The 25,317-nt window shown below is 34.3% G+C and overlaps 2 protein-coding genes across 4 annotated transcripts in view; one reads left to right on the top strand and one right to left on the bottom strand.

Moving 5' to 3' along the window:
* Window positions 1-100: 100 nt before the first annotated feature.
* Window positions 101-2,812, top strand: LOC149937444 (uncharacterized). Of its 2 annotated transcripts, none has more exons than XM_090153104.1 (3): window positions 101-154; window positions 242-793; window positions 866-2,812. In XM_090153104.1, exons 2-3 carry the CDS (start codon window positions 521-523, stop codon window positions 965-967), a joined length of 375 nt encoding a protein of 124 aa, XP_090009230.1. In that variant the 5' UTR covers window positions 101-154; window positions 242-520; the 3' UTR covers window positions 968-2,812. The 2 variants fall into 2 exon arrangements, with proteins under 2 accessions (XP_090009230.1, XP_090009232.1); XM_090153106.1 differs by having other exon boundaries at window positions 132-154; window positions 249-793.
* Window positions 2,813-12,579: 9,767 nt separating this feature from the next.
* Window positions 12,580-25,317, bottom strand: part of LOC149937443 (uncharacterized) — a 33,396-nt gene continuing 20,658 nt past the window's right edge. For both annotated transcript variants that reach the window (XM_090154524.1, XM_090154523.1), the window contains exons 8-10: window positions 18,256-24,328; window positions 14,773-14,901; window positions 12,580-13,012 (exon numbers count right to left, since the gene is read on the bottom strand). In XM_090154524.1, coding sequence (XP_090010650.1) covers window positions 12,902-13,012; window positions 14,773-14,901; window positions 18,256-24,328 — 6,313 coding nt within the window. In that variant the 3' untranslated portion in view covers window positions 12,580-12,901. The remainder of the gene's footprint in view (window positions 13,013-14,772; window positions 14,902-18,255; window positions 24,329-25,317) is intronic.

Here is a 25,317-nt window from a genome sequence, read left to right as displayed (position 1 = left end):
CTGTTTCTTGGACCTGGTTGACATCACACATATTTGAATTCCTAGTTTTCCCGCCGTTTGCTGCAGAAAGTTAGGTTGCGTCGTCTGCTAGCGTTTTATACGTAAATTAGCGTTTTATCGCTATTTTGATGCCCAGACATACGGTATTAATTAGGTAAGTAGGTAAGGTAATATTTCTTGGTTTAATTTTTAATTGATCTACTGTAACGCCAAAAAATATAAATGTATTTTCTTTTATGAGTGAAAAGATAGTGCAATTGCAAGCTTGACGATGGTGGTATGCATAGTACCTGGTTGCAATGAAAGTGAAAAGAAGAGAAATAGAAGAAATAGGAGGAAAATAATGAAAACCCTATTAGTTTTCACATTGTACCTAAAGAAAAAGCGTTGCAAAGAAAATGGATTTGCAGTATTTTTAATAAAAAAGACTGTGATGATATCAATGAGTAAAAGAATTTGCTGCCAACAGAAAATCTAAGGTGTGTTGCCTGCATTTTACAAAGAAATATTTTAGTATATCATGCTCAAAAAAACGTCTACTACCCCATGCAATACCAACTGTGATATTTCAAGTTTGTGTGATGTAAACCCAAAAAACTGTGATCAGATATCTTCCCAGAATTGCAATCAATCAATAAGTCCATTCAACACATGGAATCACTCTCTCACCTATAACCAATCTAAAGGTATTCGTATCATTGGAGAAAAAGAACTCCAAATCTTGGACAGTAGTCCTTATAAGAAATATAAGGAAAATGAAGATTTGGAGGCATTGCCAAGAACAATGATGATGGTAAGAGGCTAGAGCAGTTAAGAAATACATTTAATAGAGCTCTTAAACGTCATGAAACACCATTAACATTAGAAATCAGCCCAACATATCCCAGTAAAAGACTTTTCGCTCTCAACGAAAAAAGTAACCATGAGTACTCAACTAAAGAAGTCAGATACAAACCAAAAGATCTAACTGTGCATTTGAAAAAGTTAACTAAAACACGCCTTTTTGGAAATGAAGAAGATTTTGTTGCCACAATTAAAGATCTGGAACCAACCAAAGAAAATGTTACTATGTATAGACTGGAAGACTGAAGAAAAAGTTCCTAAAGCTGACAATTGGGTACAAACCGAAGAAAATGTTCCTACTTATTATATACTTCGGATGTCTACGAAATTAAAAAAAATTAAACTATAAACCTTTATCCAGAAAGGTTTTAAAAGAACATGTGAGATGTCAACAATTAAAGATTAAAATGACATTCTTTTAAATTGCTTAAAGGGAATAGAACCTCCAACGCATTCTTTATGGAAGACCCCATCAATTTCCTTTATTCCCTTCACAATCAGCGATTATCAGCGCCGCAGGTGTGTAAATCCATGGGAGGCAGCGGACAATATTGGAACCCTCGGAGGGTGACAGAAATACCAGAGGTTATATTCCCTTTAAAATGATTTTTATTATGTGGTGTTAAGTTTTCTCGTAATAATATGTTATTTAAATAAGAACAGGGCTCCAATCGCTCAATAGTCAATACAATAATTTATACAAGTATTTAAGCTTACACCTTTTCCCGCTTTACCTAATTCAAATTGGGCCAAGGAAGAGAGCCATCTTACGGCAGAGTAGTGAAAAACAAGACGCTGCGTTTCTCTAAAGTGTCCCCCTTCCCAATGAGCGTGCATGGGCCTTGATGAAAGCTTTTATTATTATTATTATTATTATTATTAATGTAGGCAACGATCCTAGGCTCTAACTTAGGAAATATAGCGCCATCTGCCTTATTATCCATCAACAAAACGTGTGAAGAATAGCAGATATCATTTGGATTTAAATGTTTCTGAGCTGACACTGTACTGAGATAATTTTGAACGAGCAGAATGCCTTCACACTGACCAAAATTCAATAATTTTATCATTTTCTGTGCATACCCGACTAAAATAACAGTTTGTTAGAGGGGATAAGGACCATCGATTATGCATTTGTTCTTCTGTGGTTGTGGAATAATCCTTGCGTTTAAATAATCCAAGACTTAACTAACCTCTAATAAGACGGCCATTTCAGTTAACATAGAACACGAAGCAGTCAACTCTCATAAACGACTGACATTTAGTCTACTAAGCAAACGCTTTACGTGTTATAATAGAAAATCGTCTGCTTTCAAGTGCTTTGCAGGCCAAAATCTGGCAGTTGAACTTCTCAGATTGGCCGCTATTGGGCTCAATGAAAAGGTTTCGCCTAGCGAGTTCGCACTCGAAAATCCCAAGTCAAACTTTAGATACTATTATTAGACAGTATGTATTTCCTAATAACATAAGCACCATACCCATACCAAAAAATAAGTTGGCTTTTAGTTTGTATTTAGTTGGTATACACATTTTAGTTGGTATTAAGTTGGTTTTAAGTTGTCAGCATTTTTCAATAAACTAGTTAAAGGGGTAATAAGTGGATATTAAGTTGTCAGTATGGTTTTAGTTGGGAATAAGTTGTTTTTATGTATGGTTTTAGTTGGTATTTGTCCCCAATACAAACTTAAAACCAAGTTCCTAGACCACTTAATTTTTGGTAAGGGTAATAACCACTTGCACTTGTTTCAATGATAATTGTCTTAATAAAAATCTGGGTGACAGTGACATTCTCACCCATTTCCGACTTGGACTGGCAACTGAAGTAGTATAATCGTGAATGTATTCATTTCAAGCATGAATATCGAACTGCATTAATTAGGTACTCTGGCCTCCCTTACCAAAAAATAAGTTGGCTAAAAACCACTTAGGACAACTTGTATTTCAACTTGGTTTTCAGTTTGTATTTGAGACAAATGCCTACTTTAAAATAACTTAAATCCTCTTTATTAATCAACTTATTTCCAACTAAACCAGAATCAACATTTACATTTAACTACTTAAAAGCAACTTAAATCCTACTAGGGAAACATCTAAAAACCAACTGAAAAATATTATGTAATTTCCTGACTACTAAAAACCAACTAATTATAAACTTAGCAAAAGCAGTATTTTCCTACCAACTGAATAACAACTTATTACCCCTTTAATAGTAACTTGAAATATGCTGACAACTTCAGCCTACTTAATACCAACTTAATATCAACTAATAATGTGTATACAAACTAAATACAAACTGAAATCCAACTTATTTTTTGGTAAGGGCTCTGTCGCTAGGATGGCAGGAGCTTAGTTATTGTTTGATTTAAGATAGTTAAAGCATGATTGTAAAATACAATTAAGTTATTTATTAATCATTAAAAGTTAATACTGCATCTAGTTATAGTTTGTACATTATTAATTTACTCATCTTGTTCTACTAGTGATTTAAAGTGAAGTGTCAAAACATCTCCATCATTCTCTTAAACATTTCCACTTCCACTCAATAGAGGGCGTTAGTATATTACACTTATATATCCATGTTACATGTACCAATTATATTAATGATTATGTTGTTATTGTTATACTTACAATCTAACAGTTATTATATGACGTCAGTCACGCGCCACAGCTCAAAAATTGTATTGAAGGGCAACGTTTTGAAACTTAAGTAGCTTTTAGTGCCAAGGCTTAGCGCAAAATTAGGTTTCTAAAATTTTAATACACATCTTTTTGATTGAACGAAAATAGGTAAGAATATTAATAATAAATTACTTTATTTCTGATTATCAAGTAATTGGTTTAGAGTACAGGAATTTTTCTAATGTCACGAGTCATTTTCTTCACCGTTTAAATTGCGTAATCCCGGAAACGTTTTGTGGATCGAGTCAACATAACGCCTGTCTCCTGAATGGCTTAAGTTATTACGTAAAACGCAGAAAAAGCAACGCCCATCTTAGCCACAGATGGTAGAAAGGGTACTGATATAGTTCGATATTCATGGTTGAAATTAATACATTAATGGTATAGTGTAGTATATTTCGCCTTGGGCATATTTAGACACTAGGAGGATTTGTGCTGAAATAAAAATTACGCTGAAAATTAGTTTGGTTAAAAGTTTTGATAATTGTAATACTTACCCTCGTATGTTACTTATGCAAATAGGATATATACTGCCTAGGGTCAAGCCTTTCAAAATCACAGCCTTCCACTTAGTCAATTTGTGACGGAAACGAGTCTAGTTAGCGTATATGATTAGAGAAAAATTTCTTAATTGGGGTGTCATAATTGTTCTATATCATAGGCGTAGCTAGGGTGGCGGCACTCATTTAGGGGGTAAGTTTTCATATTAGCTAACCCTGGAAATAGGTAGAGGAGATAGTGACTGAAATCGGGTGTATATTGTGAGGGCAGCAAACTCTGGGACTGCTCTGTGTTGACATGAAGAAAACACAAAACAGTTTAAAATTAAATAAAAGCTTCTATTTCATCCATCGTAACCCTCCAATACGCCTAAGTCCTTATGCTACTGGTTGCCAAAAGCTAATAGACGCTTCAATAAAACATCTTTTAAATCTTGGAGGAGGGAAGTATTCTTGAGTGGAAAATCCCATAGCGGTAATAAGAATGTCCTTTCCCGCCTATTGCTGTTAGAATTACCCAGACTACTCCGGTTTTTGGTCGGACGTCAGCTTTATCTGCCATCATTCTGGCTTGATGACCAAAAAGTGCATGATGGGAATTTTACAAAGCCGTAGGTGGCGCTCGACTTTTCCACTCCAGAATACTTCTCTCCTCCAAGCTTAAATTAGCAATAACACGACGTTCTGTTTACAGTTGTAAAGTTTCCATTATTTCAACCAACTCTATATAAACAGTAACTTGCAAGTCCTGGCTCTCGTATATATTACTTCTTGGTGATTTCCTTGAAGATGTTGATAGAAACAATTGTTTATAATTAGATATCCCTTACCAAAAAATAAGTGGTCTAAGAACTATTTAAGTTGGTTTTAAGTTTGTATTTGAGACAAATACCAACTAAAAACCTACTTAAAAACAACTTAACACCAACTAAAAACTTACTTAAAATGTTACTTAATAAAGACCACTTAAAGCCAACTTAAAACTTACTTAAAATGTTACTTAAAAAAGACCACTTAAAGCCAATTTAAAAAATAATATGTAATTTTCTGACCACTAAAAACCAACTTAATACCAACTTAAAGAAAAAGGCATTTTCCCACCAACTTAAAACCAACTTATTCCCAACTTAACTAGTTTACTGAAATATGCTGACCACTTAAAACCAACTTAATATCAACTTATATGTGAATACCAACTAAATACCAACTTAATATCAACTTAAATGTGAATACCAACTAAAAACCAACTTATTATTTGGTAAGGGCTGGTTTGAACTAGAATCTATTCTCATGAAAATAAAAGAAAAAAACCTCTGTTATCAATGGACACACGCTCCTCTCTTGACCTCTGTTGTACATATAAAGATTGTGTTATTTTTTTCTATTAACTTATTAGTAAATATTCATAATATAAAAATAAATTAACTTTATCATGGAACCTTGTTATAACGATTCAACTTTATAATCAGATGTTTTATTTAAGCGCCTATTGCGTCTGCTAATGCTCCCTGTATTTGATTATGGCGATATCCTATACGATACCTCATCTCAAGAAAGTTTAGCTCGACTACAAGTGCTTCAAAATATGATGGGGAAATTAATTTTGGGAGTAAAGAGAAGAACCTCGACTAAATATGTCCATACCACACTTTCGCTGACTTTGCTTGAAACTAGAAGAAAAATTAACATGGCTTCTTTTATGTTTAAATCATACCATGGAATACATCCCTCTTATATTAAGGACATATTTAAGAAATTAAACACTATTCATTCACATAATACTAGAAGCTCGGAAAGAAATATCTTTATTCAAAGTCAAACCTCGAAAAATAGCAAAAATAGCATTGTTTACTGTGGCTCAATCTTATCCCTTACCAAAAAATAAGTGGTCTAAGAACTATTTAAGTTGGTTTAAAGTTTGTATTTGAGACAAATACCAACTAAAAACCTACTTAAAAACAACTTAACACCAACTTAAAGAAAAAGGCATTTTCCCACCAACTTAAAACCAACTTATTCCCAACTTAACTAGTTTACTGAAATATGCTGACCACTTAAAACCAACTTAAATGTGAATACCAACTGAAAACCAACTTATTTTTTGGTAAGGGATGGAACGCCCTTCCGGCCGACCTAAAAAATTTACCAACAAAAAATTTCAAACTTTTTAAAAGAAATTGTACAAATTATCTGAAAACATTAGAAGTCTTTTGAAGTTTTTATTATTTTTATTTTTAGTCATTTATTTATTTATTATTTGTTCTTTTTTAATTTAACTCGAGGACCAATATGTAAACTAGCTTGTAGCTAATGTTGATATCCTCAATAAAGATGCTTTTATTATTATTATTATTATTATTAGCTATCAATCTAGTTTCCAACAACAACCAAAAGAGGGCACAGTGATAATTATCGAACGAGAATAGCGTTTACCCAATTTCTACCAGAATTAACTCTGAAAATATTAGCTACATACTGTTATTTGGGCGCTACAGAAACCGTCGAAGCGCGATTTTTCAAGATGGGATCAAATTTCTTATACAATAGAATAGTAGCACTCTGTGGCTTTGGCCATGGCCGCCATTGTGGACATGAAATTTTTATGAATAGGAAAAAGCATGGGTGACGTCGTGTGACGTAGCACTGCCATTACTCTATACGTTACAACATGAAACCACGGACATTGCCGTGATGAAACATTCATGGTTACAAGCAGGGGCGCGTTTATATCACTTGAAAACCCTGGGCGCCGTATGATATTGGGGCCAGTTTTGCACCTCCCCTTAGAGTTTTTTTTACACCTCGTTGACAATTAACTCAAAGTATTGTAACATTTTATTTCAACTGAAAAGGTAAAAGGCTGGTTTTCAATACAGCAGAACCGATACGACGACTAAACGAAGCAATGGCACCCACTTTAAATTTTTGTAGGTTACGTCACCTTTTCTATGAAAATCACAAATTGACAGATGGGCCTAGATTTTTTTGGCAGTTTTTATCAATTTAATTAAGTAATATAATATGTAATATAAAGTAATAGCACTGTGACGTCCTAGTAAGTCACCCATACTCTTTACTATATATAAAACATTTGCTATCAAAATGGCGGCCATGGCAAAAGCTACGGAGTACAACTACTTTATTATGTTGAATAATATTATTGAATAATGTAATATAATATATAATATTATTGATTAATGTAAGATAATATATAATATTATTGATTAATGTAAGATAATATATAATATTATTGATTAATGTAATATAATATAATGTTATTGAATAATGTAATATAATATATGTTATTGAATAATGTAATATAATATTATTGAATAATATAATATATAATATTGAATTATGTAATATAATATATAATATTATTGAATAATGTAATATAATACATAATGTTATTGAATGTAATATATAATAATAATGCCCGAAATATATCTGGGAACTATTTGAACCATTAATAAATCCAAAACATTCTTATGGAACCAGAGGAAGTGAAACAAACTTCAACAGTCTGAAAAGGACTACCTCTCTGAGCTATAAAAGCATAAAAAATGTCGGTACCAACTTATGGAATGCTATGGACATTAGATTAAAAACCCAGAAGTCATTTAATATATTTAAAGCTGACCTAAAAAAATATATTTTAACTTCATAAATTATTTTATTTAAAGTACATTTACATCTGTAATTTTATTTTAATTTAAACGGACTCTCATGTAAAACAGTCATTATGACTGATCGAGAATATCCTTTAATAAAGCTTTTTTTGTTGTTATTATTACATCAAATATTACGTATGGTACGGATGAAGCAATAACTGTGAAACAAACCGTTAGTGAAGAAATAAGAGCCAGTAGCATATACTTATGAGTAATTATGTTACATATAGTAATAGCATGAATATATCTAGCTATGAATATCCAACCCTACAATATAGCCCTTCTATCATGTCGATTTGATTTGGGTGGCAACTTTCGAGACCAGTGAAGCGTTTTCAGCCAATCAGGAGACTGAAGAAAATGACGGCATGCTCCTCACTCGGTCGGAGCAGATGTGATTGATCACGTGACTAGATAAGCCCAACCCAAATTTTAGCGGGAGGTTAGAGAGGCTATTGCTATTGTATATTCATAGCTAGATATATTCATGGTAATAGGTCTTTCTATAAAATAAACTATGCTTGTTGAACTTGTTTTTATGTAGCTCATTCATCACGGAATATGTAGAAGCTCAGTTCAGTTTATACTTAAAAACCTCATCAAATTTACTCTTAAGTCCAGGGCTTTTGGTAGTAAAACGTCATTGATACGTCACCCATGACACAGCCGTAACATAAAAACTAGAAGGCCATTGTTACTTTATAAAAGGCGTATTATTGCATATCTGTATACTTTGACTCGAATCACCTAGAATATTGATAATTTTTTGTACACTGCTTTCTTGCATTATTGGATCACTTAGCAGATTTAAAAAGCCTGTACATTTCAATATTTTGTGCGAAAGTGGCGTGTATGACACATATAAACGTTTTGGGTGAAGAGGCGTACAGCAACCTCATCTTGTTTTTTAATTATTTTAGGCGGATACGATAGAGTTTGTCACGTAGATAGCGTGGGTATTTTTTATTTTGGCCGCAAATGATTATTTAATTTTTTAATTTAATTTAAAAATTTTAAATTTTTGGGTATTTTAACGTTTTTTAATCTTGTTTTTTATTTATTTTAGGCGGATACGATAAATTTGGTCACGTAGATAGCGTGGATATTTTTTATTTTGGCCGCAAATGATTATTTAATTTTTTAATTTAATTTAAAAATTGAACCTCTTGGGCCTTTTCACAATTTTTGTTATTATTTTCGTCGTTTTTTTTTTCTCCGACACTTGCAGTTTCCGTAGCCTACACCACGTGTTGTTCACTCAGAATAATTGCCACGTGATATTGTGTTACTTTCTTGTTGTTCTTTGCGTTGTTGATTCGCATGATTTCGGGTTGAAATTCTTTTTGTCGTGTGTTTGCCGACACCAGACTGTTTTAAAAAATGGGTAAAGAAAAGTTTTTCGTGTTCGTATAAGTATTGGCGCCGCACGTTCGCTACGCTCTGGGGCTGGGGTGGCGCCTCTCGTGCTGGGGGCGCGCGGCGCCACCCCAGCCCCATACTAAAAAAAAGATGGGCCTTCTATAACGGAACCTAGAGGACAGTACCTAGGCATACTGAAGTAGGGTTTAATAAATACGGAGGATAAAACATAATGTGTTTTTTTAAAACTATAATTTAACATAACGAATAAATTAATAAATATTAAGTATTAACTAATTACAACCATACTCGAGGGAGAGGGAGTGCAATGACCCAACTGCATCAAACGTAAGCTAGTCTAAAACTGGGGTCAACTACGCATGCTACGCGATAACAAAAACCGCGCCAAATATGACGTCATCAATTTGGATGGCGGCCAATTTAAATAGACCGTGAACGTCATTAAACGACTTTATGACAAAGCTAATATTTAATTTTACCTCATCTTTTCACATACCCTACCAAGTATTGTCGAGCGTGAAAAAAATTGGATCGTATGTCGCAAGACCAAGGGCAAAGTGGGGTTGCGGCCATAAAAAGGAAGCACAGCTAGAAATAGACCAAAATTCCCAAAATTAAGAAAACTTGTAATTTATTGAAGAAACAACCGGAATACCACATGGAATTTTTTTTCTTCAAACTACCGGCATACCACTTGGAAATAATTTGTTTTAACAAACTACTGGAATACCAAGGACTGAAAAACACAGGGTGTCGTCGAACACAAGACGAAAATAATAACCACCAAAAAACTGTAAAATACCCAAAGAGGTTCAATTTTGGAAATTAAATTAAAAAATTAAATAATCATTTGCGGCCAAAAAAAAACTCTATCGTATCCGCCTAAAATAATTAAAAAACCAGATAAAACACCTGAAAATACCCAAAAAATTAAATAATCATTTGCGGCCAATATAAAAAATACCCACGCTATCTACGTGACAATTAAACTCTATCGTATCCGCCTAAAATAATTAAAAAACAAGATGAGGTTGCTGTACCCTACTTTTGCCAAAGTTTTTTCATTTTCAAAAGACTGGAAAATAGGTGAAAATAAGGAATTTATAGGAAGGCATTACAATATAGGCAAATATAGGAAGTCTGGTCACCCTGGGCAAGCCAGGGAAATGACTGGCTAGAGCTCAGGACTTCTTGCAAACTGAGAGAGACGACCAGTCATGCTAAATAAAGTTCTAACTTAAATCAATCTCCATCGTTAACCAATTCAACAGTAGGCATATTAACAAATATTTTTTTTAAATTAAAACTAAGGAAACTATCACTTTCTATGCAAGTGACAAACATTTCAAATTTTGGATATCAAGGTGATTTTGGAATTTCATAGTATGATTTGCATTATGATTTCTGTTTTATATGCTGATTTCAAGATATATAATCTACCAGACAATGAATCATCAATAAATCTATCTTTAGGAAATACAAAATTTTCTTGCTTTATACTGTCAAGAATGCTGGTGACCTTCCCCAGGGGGAAACTTGACTATGATACACGTGGATCCTCTTAATATTATCTTTCTCCCTAAATAAATTCATTTCTTGATACTGTAAATATTTATTTTTTAAATGTATTTTAGACCCTAGCAGGGCCGTGCTTAGGGGGGGGGGGGGGGCGATTCGGGCAGTCGCCCAGGGCCGCTAAAATTTTACCATAGGGATGTATATACCGGAGGGCCGCTACACTCACGAGGAGACGACCCAAGGTGGTTCTCACCGATTTTGTTCAAAGTTTAGGGATTGTTTTTAGACCTAGATATAACATGAAACCCGTTAAAGGGAAAAGTTACGCTGGGCTTCCGTGTTTTTGCCAACATAAAATGAGAAAAAGTCTATGTAAAATAACATGCGAAAATTACAAATTCTCCAATAATTAAAAAAAAAAAATATTTTTAAAAAAATTGTAAATTTTAAATTTTTGGATTACTTTGGACAAATAGGGGGGAATAAAAACCATTTTGGGTGAACTCGAGCTAATTTGAATAAAAAGGTCGAAATTTTAGGTATAATACCAATTATTTGTAAAACTTATGCCGTGATAACTGCCATATATTTTTGCCGATAAATCTTAAAATTTCTACATTACATTATCTGAATGATGTAAACAGATTTTTAGATTTCGAAAGAAAAACGACGCCATTTTATAAAATGGCGGATACAAATATAAATCATGGTGCAATAAGTTAGGTAATTTGTATCCGATTAACCGGAGATTTTCTACGTTACATTATCTGCCCGAATGAATTCGTACTATAGTTTTTTATAGAAATCCGACACCATTTTGGAAAATGGCGGATATCAATAATACTCATCGTGCGATAAGTTCCGTAAATATTCATCGATTAATCAGAAATTTTCTACGTTTCATTATCTGCCCGAGTTAATTAGACCTATGGGTTTTCCAATAATAATCCGACGCCATTTTGAAATATGGTGGATATAAATATAACTTATGATGCGATAACTGCCGAAATTATTTGTCGATTTACGTGAAATTTTCTACATTACATTATCTGACCGAATAAATAAGCCCCTTTACACTGTGATAGAAATCTGGCGCCATTTTACAAAATGGCAGATATCATAATGCGATAACTGTCGAAATTATTTGTCCAATTACTTGAAATTTTCTACTTTTCTTTATTATTAAAAGAAAACGACGTGACTGTTAAAATATGAACCTAAGCTCATATTAACTTAACTTAATAATTCGGACCTTAATTTAATTTAAATAACTTTATTTTATTTTTGCTTTGTACAATTTTAAACAAATGGACTCTTTTGTAAATAAGATCATTCTTAAAAGATGTTCCGAATAAAGCCTTTTATTATTATTTACATTACCTATTAAAGATAATTAATCCTATTAATTTTATTAAAATTCGAGGCCATTTTGTAAAATGGTGGATGTCAAAATGTCTCACGGTTATATAAGTTCCGTAATTATTTGACGATAAATGTGAATTTTTCTGTTTCATTAAATGATCGAATAAATAAGTCCTTTCTAATTTGAAATAATTCCGAAGCCATTTTGTAAAATGGCGCCAGATTTCTATCACAGTGTAAAGGGGCTTATTTATTCGGTCAGATAATGTAATGTAGAAAATTTCACGTAAATCGACAAATAATTTCGGCAGTTATCGCATCATAAGTTATATTTATATCTTTTTCTCATTTTATGTTGTCAAAAACATTTTTGGTTGCCACGGCAAAACGGAAGCCCAGCGTAACTTTTCCCTTTAACGGGTTTTATGTTACATCTAGGTCTAACAATCCCCCAACTTTGAACAAAATCGGTGAGAACCACCTCGGGTCGTCTCCTCGTCAGTTTCGCCCATGCATTTTGCCCGGGGCCGCGAAACCTCTAAACACGGCCCTGGACCCTTGGACCACTGGAACCTGCCCCTTTATCCATCACCCGTCAACAGAAAAAGTACAACATAGTACCGAATTTTTGAACTTTAATTTTTTTAAGTCATACATTTTACAAAAAATTTCAATAAATGGCACACAATGTTTTTGCCATTTTTTTGTAAAGCCAACAATCATAACTGCATGTAAATAGAGCTCACTGGATATATACAAATAGACCTGAATCGAGTACATGAAATTTATTAGTCATGCACCTAAACACACATAAATAAAGTTTTATAAAGGGAATAAAATTAAACAGCTCATGGGCCTACGAGATGGGATATTTGATTGCTAGCACTTTTCCAATGGTAATTTGTAAGACAATGACAGTATTAGCATTCTGGTGTATAAAATTTAATGTTAAAGTTCTTTCGCATTTTTCTTTCTCATGTGACGATATTTTTTAACGTACGTGTCCACCATAGCTTTGATCTTTACAGGATTTATTTCTCCGCTTTTATTGTGGCAAACCTATAAAATGTAATTTCGGATTAGATCTTTAAAACTGATTTTAATTATATTTTCAAGTTCTTTATATAAAGTAACGTGGTCTTGTTTAAATGTTGGTCTTACATCACAATCTTACTTTTACAAGTCTACGAACACGCTACAGTCGCGAAGAATATAGCGTTTTCCAGCGCACTCGTGCGAAGAATATACTAATAAAGCTGGGTCTTGTGATGTAAGAGCAATATTTTAAAAAGTTGGGCCAGACCACTTTTTATTTTATAAAATCAACTATTAAGATTATTACACTAAACTAAAATCACATTTTTAATTGAGCTGAGTGAAAGAAAGCTTTCACTGTAATAATCAGCTAGGCTAAAACCTTAGAAGTTGAGTGAATTAGAAAGTATTCATTTCTTTATAAAATTGAACTTGAGAAGAGATGAGTGGTTACAGTTATCTAAACAAAATTACTTTTGATAAAATGTCCATAATTGGTTAAGGATCCAAAATATTTGATGAAACAATATATTTTTCCTGATAGAAAATCTAATATTCTAATGGCAAAAAAGGTAATTTCCCTTCAAATAGTTTCAATATTTTTTTATACAGGCCCCCATTTGATTTTTACTATGAATTAATTCTTATACACCAATGAATATACATCTGGCTATACCCTTCATGACATCAGCCTGTCGCAGTGGCAAGACTTTACACTCTCAAATGGCAAGGGCACTTTTTTTGTTTAGCTGTTGCTGTCCTTCTCTCTTGAAGAAAGCCCCAATAAAGTCGCAGTTAAACAGAGTTATCATTGGCTACTCTTAGAGAGCGGCGTTTAAAGAGTCATAAAAATCTATTAGCTTGCTCGATCTTCCGCTACGATAGCCACACCATAGTAAGGCAAAACAGTAAGTTCTATATTAATAGTGTATATAAATAAATAAATGTTTTTTCTAATTTAACATTACAACGGATAGAAAATCTAAAATTTTCCCGCCACCATTGTATTACTAACGTCACAAGTTGTGTTTGAAACGTGAAAGACCACGTGGGGTCAAAGTATAGTTTTTATTTTTGCATAAAAAAATTCCAGTCTCTTCACTCTGATCGAGAGAGACAAGTTAGTAGTAGTTCAGAGAAGTATCTGAACAGTTAAGTTATTATTATAATGGAGTTCCTGGTAAGATAGACAAATATTTTAACTAAAAATAATGAAATTAAGAAAAAATAAAAGTGTTATTTCTGATATAAAAGGAGTAACAGCAGTGTTTGCCCTTGGTTTAGGACTAGAGTTTCATTAATTAAGAGTTAATAGGGAGATACCGGCTGTTATAACATGATTATTATAATTTGTAAGTAACATATGCGATAGATTATACTTAAAAACACTACTAGGTGTTAGTAGAGCCACATCTACAAATGTTTTATGTTTTATGTCAACATATAAGTAGACATAAATAAGGGCCCAGTCTTTGTATTGGAAATCTTTAAGAAATAAAGCTAGTTTGAGGTATCTCTAAGTCTAATGTAGGGTTTCCTGCATTATTCCTTCACTAATCAATATGAATATTCTTCACAACCATTTGGGTTGAATCAGTAATGACTCAGGTCACAATATAGATTGTATTTTCAATAATAACATGGAGATAGTATCGTATTACAATATCTGTAACATACAGTATAAGAAATTAATCAAAAATTTTAAAATCAAATAAATCAAACTATGTGACATGCAATATATTATTTGGCCCAAATTTTTCAAAGTAAAATTAAAATTAACATACCTTCGGAACACATTTCCTAAGAATAGCCTTATAGTCCTCTTTACTTATGTCTTTTTTGTTGTAAAATGGCTTCAGAGAAAGTTTCACTTCCTCAACCACACGCTCTTGACGGTTTAATTTTTTCATATACTAAAATAAATAAATATCATTATAGCTACTGAATTTACACTTGCCTATATTTTTACTCCTGGTTCATACACTTGCATATATTTTTACACCTGGTTCATACACTTGCATACATTTTTACACCTGGTTCATACACTTGCATATATTTTTACGCCTTGTTCATATACCAGTATCACTAAGAAATAGATTATTCGAAATAACCCTAACTTGTAAATAAATAATTATACTTAAGTAATTTAGTAACTAACTTTTAATTGTTAAAAATGATCAGTAACTTTATTTTCGTTTCAAAACAGCAAGGTTCCTTCATATTTTATCATGCAAGGGGATTTGTTTGTTTTAAGTAAAATATTTTAAAACTTCAGAGGCTTCAATTGTAATTTTAGACCTATATTATAGGTATAACTCAAAAGTAATTTAAAAAATGTAATCCAAATATATACTCATAGGATTAAATAAGTATTATTACTACAAGATTACAACTAATGATTTTACTGTTTTTCAAATTATTCACTTTCTTGCTGTTTTACTCTAATTAGGCTAGTACGTTTGAACAGGAAATAAAAAGCTCTTAATTTAAAGTTACACTTTCGCTTGGACTGAATATAAGCACTAGCGGTTGGTGTAGGTCCAAATAGATTTGCGCAGGTGAATAGTTTTCACCTATCATTAACTATTGGTAAAAATATGTATATTTGAGTTGTTTGCTGAAAATTCTTTGCCCCTTATCAAAAGTATCACCATTTCAGGTAAATAGCTAAGAAAAGAGTTTGATAGGCCTGAATTGTACTTAAATTGTCTCTGACATTAAATTTACACTGTGTGAGTTATTTTAAAAGCTAAAATAAGCAAATAATTTCAAACTAAAACATCAAACAACGAAAATAAACAAAATTGATTTCATGAAGCTACTTGTGTGTGGCTCATCTAAATGCTTAATGTTACTTCAAATAGATATGTCTGTGATAAGTAAGGTCTGATTCACATGGGAGCAATTCAGCTGATTTCTATATTTCCCGTTTTAGTAGGGTTACAGAATGAGAACCAGAAAAATTGTTCCCATTGCTTTGGAGTATCTCTGCTTATGAGGGGAATCATTATTTAAGAGCATACAATACAAATTCCTTGAAGTATGACAGATTGGTTTCATTGTTAAAATCTTTTTGAAACTCATTTGAGCCTTAGAAATAACAGTTGCAAGTTTGAGTGGCAATTTTCAAACACTCGCTCAACTCTAAATGTTGGTAAAAATTGTGTGTAAGAATAATGGGTATAATTCGATAATTTTTACAGTGAAAAACCATAACTCATTACACATTAGATACATTTAAAAATTGTTTATTTAAATTCTGTACTCCTTAAGCTATTTATTATTATTTATGGTATATTAAATTAAGGTATTCAGTTTTAGGAAATTAAAATTTTTGCCTGGCTGAAAAACTTTTAGAAGATACTTTTTTTCAAACCAACTGTCATTATTGATAACAGCATCACCCATACTAGACAACATGAAGTTTATTATTCCTATAACTGGAAAACGTTAAATTTAAGCTGAGCGAGGTTTGGGTCATTTATTTTTACTTTATCTACTAGATAAAGAAGTCTCCTCCGAGTATGTTAGTCATTTTCCGTATAGCCTTGCAAATTCTACCACAATATAATTTTGGTACTTGTTTCATCGGTTAGACTAGCAAAGCTTAACTCGTATCAAACTTTTGTTGATTATATATTGTACTATGGTTTATAAAATCTCAATTTTTATGCATTTTAGAAAACCAAACATTTTTACCGCATTAATTACAACCTTTTCTTAATTTCTAATTTCCGCAGCTCCAAACAATATTTCCCATTATTTTAATGACCACTTGCATTGCCCTTTAACTACAGTGAAGTAGAGCACGGAAATGTGCATGCTAATTTTCCTATATTGACAGTACATAGATATCAGAATTTCCTTTTTGTAATTACTCAAAGAATATTTTGCAATCTATGAAGTTGTGCCCAATTGAGCATAGTTTAGTTACAACATACCAGTAGTCATTTGTACCAAAAACTTTTGAATGGAACTAGAAACAATGAAAATGAATTGAAACTAGAGCTCGGGGTATGGATAAGAAATTTCCCTTTCACTTGTTTTCTATCTATAACCAAAAATTATCAGAATAAAAACGTATTTTTTGCGCTGTTAAATCGTTTTATTAAATCGTTTTAACTGCCATCACTCTATGCCTTTAACACTCTAAAATAATGGTTCTGCTTGGTTCAATCCCACCCTAGGTTGATAAAAATTTATCAGACATCCAACCTACTTTAAATTCTTGTCATAGGAGACCCACTTTTGTATTAATACTACCGCCATACCTAGATTCGTAGTTAAACCACAATTTAGCAGATGATAGTATGTAGAACCCTGCGAGCATTCTTAATTAATAGATGAGAAATAGATCTTGGCATGGAACCACGTTTGTGACTGTCATGCGCTACCCTCCGTGACAAAGTGTGATTGACTAATTATCTACCAAAATATCTTATAAAGTCTTAAAAGTAGTAGTGGAGCTATGAATTTTTTTTCATGTAGACTACATTATTTCCATAAAATATTTTTTAGGGGTACTTTTACAGACTTTCTACTAAACCTACACTTAAAGGTATAAGCTTGTTCAGCATACTCTTAGTGATGTATACTAGAACTTAACACATTAATAATGAAATTATCTTAAAGGTTATTCCTCTAGAAAATAAGACACGAAGAAATTTGGAAACCTACATAGCCTGGCAGTTTTAGCAGATAATGCCTCATACCATGAAAGAAACACTGAGTTACTACCAAGAATTTTAGGTCATTAAACTGTTACACTGAGAATAAATTCAGGTGATATCAAGTGAAATTTACACTTGATTTCACTCTATTTTGCAATTTCATACATCACTCATCTCCAAAAATCCAAAGGTGGTTGGCAGAAAACCTTGCTGGATTGAAAATTTATTCAGGGATAATTAGTAACTCAAACTGTTTGGTAAGAACAACTAATGGGTGAAATTGTTTAGCTCTTAATAGGTAGAAAGAAAGATGAACCATACTGTGCTCATCAAAAGTGATACAGCTAACAACCACCAACACCTGAGGAAAGTGATATTATATAGTTTTTTGGCGACCAGGACTATTTCAGGTTGTATTTGGTAAGGATACACAAAAGTTGGCAATACAAACAAAAATTGGCTATTAATGTTAATTTATAACCTTACGAGACAAATATATACATTATTAATACAGGTTTATATAAATGCAGAACTGGTATTATGAACTTTATACATCATAATCAATTAATTAGCTGGGCACCTTAATTGGATTCTTACTTTTTCTTTTACTTGCATTTCAACGGCTGAGCTTGGTAGGTCATCAATTATTTTCAATTGTGTTTCATTTCTTTTGACAGCCACACCTTTTTTGCTATGATGCTTTTTCTTGTGCTTATTAGTTCTATCACCAGCATCACCTTTCTGTTTCATGCTATTAGCATTTGACTGTCCACTAGGTTGCTTTCTCTGGGATTTGCTACCCTTTTCCGAACTGTTTTTATTTTTAGATGCATTAGCAGCTGAAAGTTTTGATACTTTAGCAGCCCCCGCAACAAGAAGATCTCTTGTTGCTTTATCTTCGAGTAATTTTGGTACAGCAGCTAGTAGAGCATCAAAGGCATCTTTTGGAGGACCAGATTGAAAAACTTTACTAGTAGTTTTATTTGACCCGTTTTTATAATTATCAGGAGAGACATTTTCATCCATCTGATCAAATCCAGGAGAGTCTGGTGGAGAGTATGGAGAATCAACCTCCATGTCAACTACATCCATAGCCTCTAAGCCTTTCCCTCCTGGTCCTTGAGCTAAGTTACAGCCCTCCATTGTGGTGGGTGTGGCTGAAGTTTGAGATATTACCGTTACAGGAACAGTAACTAATGGCAAAGAGCTAACAACCATCGGTAGCGATGTATATGTTTTAATTAGTGGTGATGATCTTCCACCAGCTTGTAGGGAGTTATGCATTCTATTTCCAGTGGGATCATGACCCATTCTAATTGATTGCTGATGCGCTTGTAACATATTAGGGGGAGGTTGAGTGATATCAGGCATATTCATTTGACGATGCGATAGAGGTAAAGCATTGATTGAGCTGGAGTTTCCATGGGGACCGATATTGGGGGTTGGTAATAAGGGTGGTCCTGTCATTTGATGTCTAATAGGATGAAGCATAGCGGCTGCCAATGCATTTCCATTTGGAGGAGCCATTATTCCACTAATTTGAGCACCCGGGTGAGGAAGGCGCTGATGGGGCATTTGATGACTTATAAAGTTGCCATGCATTACGTGTTGCATTTGATTAAGTTGGCTTGTACCAGTTGGGAAAAGCATAGTTGGTGGGGCACCTCCAATTGACCATCTTAGACCCTGAAGGCCTTGAATGCCAGCAGTTACTAGGGGAACATGACCACCACCCAAGTTCCTTGGTAATGTTTGAGTCATAAAGTTAGGTGGTGGAACGTGAATATTAGCAATGGATGTAACAGATTGCACAGATTGGAATTGGGATTGCTGGGACACTGCAAAACTTATGGGAGGAGAAATCATTGTTTGAAGAGCTACTGATTGCGGCACAATCATTGCAGGGCTTGAAATCATTGGCTGATGCATTATAGAAGATGAGACAGGAGGAGGTTGATCAGAAATTTGTGGTTCTGGTTCAGGCGGCAAAGGCGGCAATTCAGGTTCCGGTGGTGGTTTTGGATCTCTCGACCTACTTTCAGAATGGTTAGAGCTATTGTTTCCATCTGATCCCTTAAAACTTGGACTTCTAGTTGGTTCGCATGGATCATAGCTATCATTATCAACTGGTGAAGGAGGTGAAGGAGATCTGGGCTGTCTTTTGAACATTCCTGAAAAGTTTAAGGATTCTTTGTTTCTTTCATCTTGATCCTGGCTAGATCCTTCAGGATGAACAGTTTTTGTACATCTAAATCCTTTTCGATCAGTGTGACTATCTTGACTTTGAGAATGGCTGCCATTTGACTGGTCATTTAACGGACTAGACGGCTCTCTCCTATTTGGCGCCATCTCTTCCTCACTTTCAGATATAGTTATTACTTCTGGATGTCTTCCTTTTTGTTTGGACTTTGAAGGGTCTTTGGTTCTAGTTCTATGAGGACTAGATCTTTTTCTAGAAGATCTCTTCTGGGTGGCCTTTTCAGAAATTTTTTCTTCAACAATAATTTTTGGTGCTTCATCGTTTCTATCATCAGGGGGGGTGGATAGTGGAGAATGTGGCTTCTGACCAGAACGATTTCCTCTATCAGACCAATTTTTGTCTTGCTCATCATCACTGTGATTCCATGACATATGAACCATAGTTCTATTCTTATTAGGATCTAGTTCATTTCTGTTAATATTTTTTGACTTTTCAGAAGCCAGACTTTCCTTTGTTGGTACTTCAGGTTCTGTCATAGCAACCAATTGTGCTGGTTTTTCCTTAACAGGAGCTTCCCTGTTGCGATTATAATTAACATTAATTATTATGCTTCCATCTTTTGAGAAAATTTCCTTTGATTCAACATCAGATATATCTGAAGATGACGTTGACGATGCAGTTTTTGTTTTTGATTCACCAACTGGTAATGAGTTGTATATTTGTTCCCTTAGTTTGCGCTCTGTTTTATCCTTCTTAACTAGTTTTTCATGCTTCTCTACTATTATTTTATCATCAACTTTACGAACATCCCTCTCTTTTCTTTTTTCATAAGGCTGATCCATATGGGAGTCATACATATATCCATACTCATCTTCATAAGCAAAATATTTTTCAGGAGTGTTAGGATCATTATATTTGTAATAGTGGTCAGAAGTATCTTTCCTTTTAAGTTTACAGGCATGTTTAGAGCTATTTTCTCTACTTTTATCTTTGTCACTCCTAGATTTTCCTCCTGAACTCTGATTCTTATCTTTATCATGTCTACTTCTCGACTTTTCATAGTGATCCTTCGATTTACTCTTATCCTTATGTCGCCTCTCAGAGTAATCTTTGTCATAATCTTTATCAGAATGGTGGACACTAGAATCCTTGTCTGGTTTTCTCTCTTTTGAATGGTCTCTTCTATCAGAACTTCTATGCTTTTCTGATCTACTACCAGTGCGCCTATCATCTTTCTTTCTTTCATAATGTGAATCTTTTCGCCTTTCATAATCGTCTTTTCCTCTACGATCATGTTCATCTCTTCTCTTTTCAAAATCATCGTGTTTTTCGTTTTTCCTTTCGCTACCTCTTCGGTTTTTTGCATCTCTTTTCTTGTCATCATCTTTGTCTTTAAGTTCTCTTTCACCATATATCAGCTTCTCATCCCTGAGTTTACCATCTCTATAACTTCTTTCTTTAGTACTTTTAGAAGGCTTTTTCCAGTTGATCTCAGCAGAATCATCATTACTGCCTTTAATATTACTTGATTTAGAGCTGTTTTTTGGCTTTGAGCTACTCCTTGCTGATCTGGACTTTGAACAAGAATCTTTATGGGAGTGTTTCTGCACAACAACTGGAATAAAAGGTTGTTCGTCAGAATTTTTATCTAATTTCTCGATGAATGTGTTATTCTCTGTGGGCTTATCATCTTCAAAATCTTCCATATCACTTTTTTCCAACTTAATATCATCAGCAATTTCCTCAATTTCTGCTGGTAGAGCATCATCATCGTCATCATCAACTTGTTTATCTAAAATTTCATCATCTTCATCGTCATTTTCCATGGAAATATCAAGACTCTTAATTTTGGTTCCATTTTCATTATTACTGTTTTCATCATCACCATAATCAAGTTGATTATCATCACTACCTACATCCGATATATCTTCGACACCATCAGTCATTAATTTGGAAAGATTATTAGATTGCAGTTCAACTGCTTCATGATTAGATTTACCACTTAGTTTTTGAAGATTTTCGCTTTCAATTCTAGCAACTTCCTTAAGATTAGATTCATTTTGAACTGACGAATTTAGGAATTTCGTACTATCTCTATCATTTGTTTGTTCTAATTTTGATGAACCTTTACACTCTCCATGTTCTGCCACATCATCTTCAGTGCAGTCCATCTGTTCAGAATCTTGCTGCTCCTGATCAACACATCTTTGGTCTTCCTGATCAATACATCCCACATCTTCTTGATTAATGCAGCCGTCATTATCTTGCTCCCTGAACCTTTGTTCTTCTTGCTCAACGCAGCCTTCATCCTCCTGTTCAGCACATCCTTCATCCTCTTGATCAATACAACCCTCATCTTCCTGATCAGCGCAGCCTTCATCTTGTTCAACACATCCTTCATCTTCAAGTTCGGCACAGGCTTCATCATCCTGCTCAGCTACCCCTTCGTCTTCTTGGTCAGCTAGCCCTTCATCATCCTGGTCAGCTAGCCCTTCATCATCCTGGTCAGCTAGCCCTTCATCATCCTGGTCAGCTAGCCCTTCATCGTCCTGGTCAGCTAGCCCTTCATCGTCCTGGTCAGCTAGCCCTTCATCCTCTTGCTCAACTAAACCATCATCTTGTTCGGCCAGCCCTTCATCCTCTTGTTCGGCCAGCCCTTCATCCTCTTGTTCGGCCAGCCCTTCATCCTCTTGTTCGGCCAGCCCTTCATCCTCTTGTTCGGCCAGCCCTTCATCCTCTTGTTCGGCCAGCCCTTCATCCTCTTGTTCGGCCAGCCCTTCATCCTCTTGTTCGGCCAGCCCTTCATCCTCTTGTTCGGCCAGCCCTTCATCCTCTTGTTCGGCCAGCCCTTCATCCTCTTGTTCGGCCAGCCCTTCATCCTCTTGTTCGGCCAGCCCTTCATCCTCTTGTTCGGCCAGCCCTTCATCCTCTTGTTCGGCCAGCCCTTCATCCTCTTGATCGGCCAGCCCTTCATCCTCTTGATCGGCCAGCCCTTCATCCTCTTGTTCGGCCAGCCCTTCATCCTCTTGTTCGGCCAGCCCTTCATCCTCTTGTTCGGCCAGCCCTTCATCCTCTTGTTCGGCCAGCCCTTCATCCTCTTGTTCGGCTAGACAATCTCTTTGAGTGGAGCATTTATTTTCAAACTGAGAGCTTTCCCCATCATTATAGCTATAATTCTTCCGATATTTCAATGGGCTATCATTTGAAAGATCACTGTAATGTTCTTTATTACGACCGATATTTTTAGCATTACTATCTTTGTTTATGTTTAATTTTATCAAAGAAGCACAATTTGCCTCATCACTTTCTGAAATTGGAGAACCAACTTTTGCACTAATAACATCATCATCATTGTGGGAAACATCTAGATCATCTGTTGACTGAGGGTCTCTTGAATAGTTTTTATTCAGTTCATCGCCTACCATACTAACATCAGGATCGTAAGGAGGTGTAGCTGGAACTTTATTACAGTCAGATTCTATGTCTTTAGATACATTTTCTTCACACTCACTGACAGAGTCTACAATGCTTAACTCTGGATCATATTCCTCATTTTGCGAATCACATTTAGGCGTGTCATCATTAGTAGGGCTTTCTGGATTATAAGCTTCAGTTACTTTTCCATCAGCCTCATCATTTTCAGCGTCTAAACTTTCTACATCAATACTTCCAGCATAATCTTGGGAGCTGTTAAGGGAATCGATACTTTCCATTTTACTTCTGGAAGAATACACTTCACATTCTCTGTCAGGTGATTCTGGACCAGAAATGCTTTCTAAATCAAGTGTAGTATTATTTGGCGGAGGATCTTGATCTTGCGCAGCTTCATCAATTACAAGTTCATCATCGCTAGAATCAGTCACATTTACATTCCCTGGGGTAGAAGTAGCAATTTCACTTTGTACACTACTAGTACTGTTACACTTTACACTTTCATCTATTGACGCTTGAGGAAAGATTTCGTTTTCTTCATTACTCATGGTTTCAATATCGCTATATATGTCAATGTCATCGTCACTTTGGCTTGGCTTGTTTTCTCTATTTTTAGTTGGACGACGAGGTTGATCAAATGAGCAAGGCGAATCACCTCCACTATTAACATCATTATCATTATTACCACTACCCCAACCACCTCTATTATCTTCACTAATTGAACTTCTTTGGTTGTTATTCGACCTCGATATTGCAGCATTTGATGAGGAATGTGAAGACTGATGGGAACTTTGAGGAGTTTGATTCATGGAACTAGAACTAGATGGTGTTGCTGGATTTAATGGTTGTTTCTTAATGGGCAAATTTTTGCTTGATGGTACAGAACGCCATGAATTTCCAGAAGGTTCGAGAGATCCGTCTCTATTAACCACTAGGTTTTCAGAACTTGAATGCAAGAGTGATTGATTCTGCAATATACTTCCAAGTATGTCAAATGATGTAGAACTAGTTGAAGGTGTAGGTATAGCCAAAGGCACTCTGAAATGATAGAAAAAATATGGCCTACTGTCAGAGTGGCACACCAGGTTTTTGTAAATGTAATCTTGTCGCTATTTCGTACAATTGTTGCTCTTGCAGTAATTCATTATGTTTACCGAAATGTTTATGAAATAAAGCTAAATTAGAATCTGTTTTAAAAATTCATGAAATTAGATTTGGTTGTCATATTTGATAAAATGGTTGAAATAATATTTCATACTGCTTTAACTTCTTATTTCTAAAGGTTGCTAACTCTACATCTAACATCCATAGATAAATGCTCTCAATCTGTCTGAGATTTCGGTTTCAATACATTTTGAACCATAGGTAGTCACAATATGAACCCACTTTCGTTCCATGACAACGCCTCTAAACTTGGGTATTAAATTTCAACATGTCTTAAAGTATGAAATATTTCAGAATTTGAGACATGAGTAAAAGATATTTTCTCCTAATTAATTCTTATGCTATTTTAGGAGGAATAGGTTGAAATAATTGGTTTTGGTTTTTCCTTTCTCCATTAGGAACCATGTTACCTTAATTTTTTTTAAATTTTATTACTTGAAGTTATACTGTCAACTATTGTTTAATTAATGCAAAAGTTTTTATTCTTTATTTTTTAAAAATTAGAATGACTAGCATTTATGGTAACTACAGTGATTTTGCATGGGCTGTTAGTGGAAAATGTACTTAGTTAATCATAATCCCATTTTAATATTCATCACTGAGATCTCTGCTTGTTGCCTATGGAACAATTTATTTACGCGATTTAGCAATTAGGGCCCAGCTGCCTTACAGAGTGATGTTGATGGGAAAAAGTACTTAGGTGACCTAGCAATGAAGTCCTTGCTATTCCACTTTTTGGCAAAGTGGAGACGTATTTACGCAATCCGGTATTAGATTATCTTATTTTCCCCATGCCATAGATGGGAAAAGTACTAAAATGATATGGCAGATTTTTTGGATACCATTGGTTGGGGCTTATCCTT

The sequence above is a fragment of the Leiobunum rupestre genome, chromosome 7 (assembly GCF_980474605.1).
Source record: "Leiobunum rupestre chromosome 7, qqLeiRupe1.1.hap1, whole genome shotgun sequence".
In the NCBI taxonomy this organism is placed as follows: domain Eukaryota; kingdom Metazoa; phylum Arthropoda; class Arachnida; order Opiliones; family Sclerosomatidae; genus Leiobunum; species Leiobunum rupestre.
This window is presented reverse-complemented; position numbering and strand designations above follow the sequence as displayed.

Bases quoted from the DNA above. Each gene is read 5' to 3' on its own strand.
- LOC149937444 (XM_090153104.1), top strand. From the start codon at position 521: ATGCTCAAAAAAACGTCTACTACCCCATGCAATACCAACTGTGATATT. The intron at 794-865 runs GTAAGAGGCTAG...CATTAACATTAG, and splicing joins TGCCAAGAACAATGATGATG to AAATCAGCCCAACATATCCC.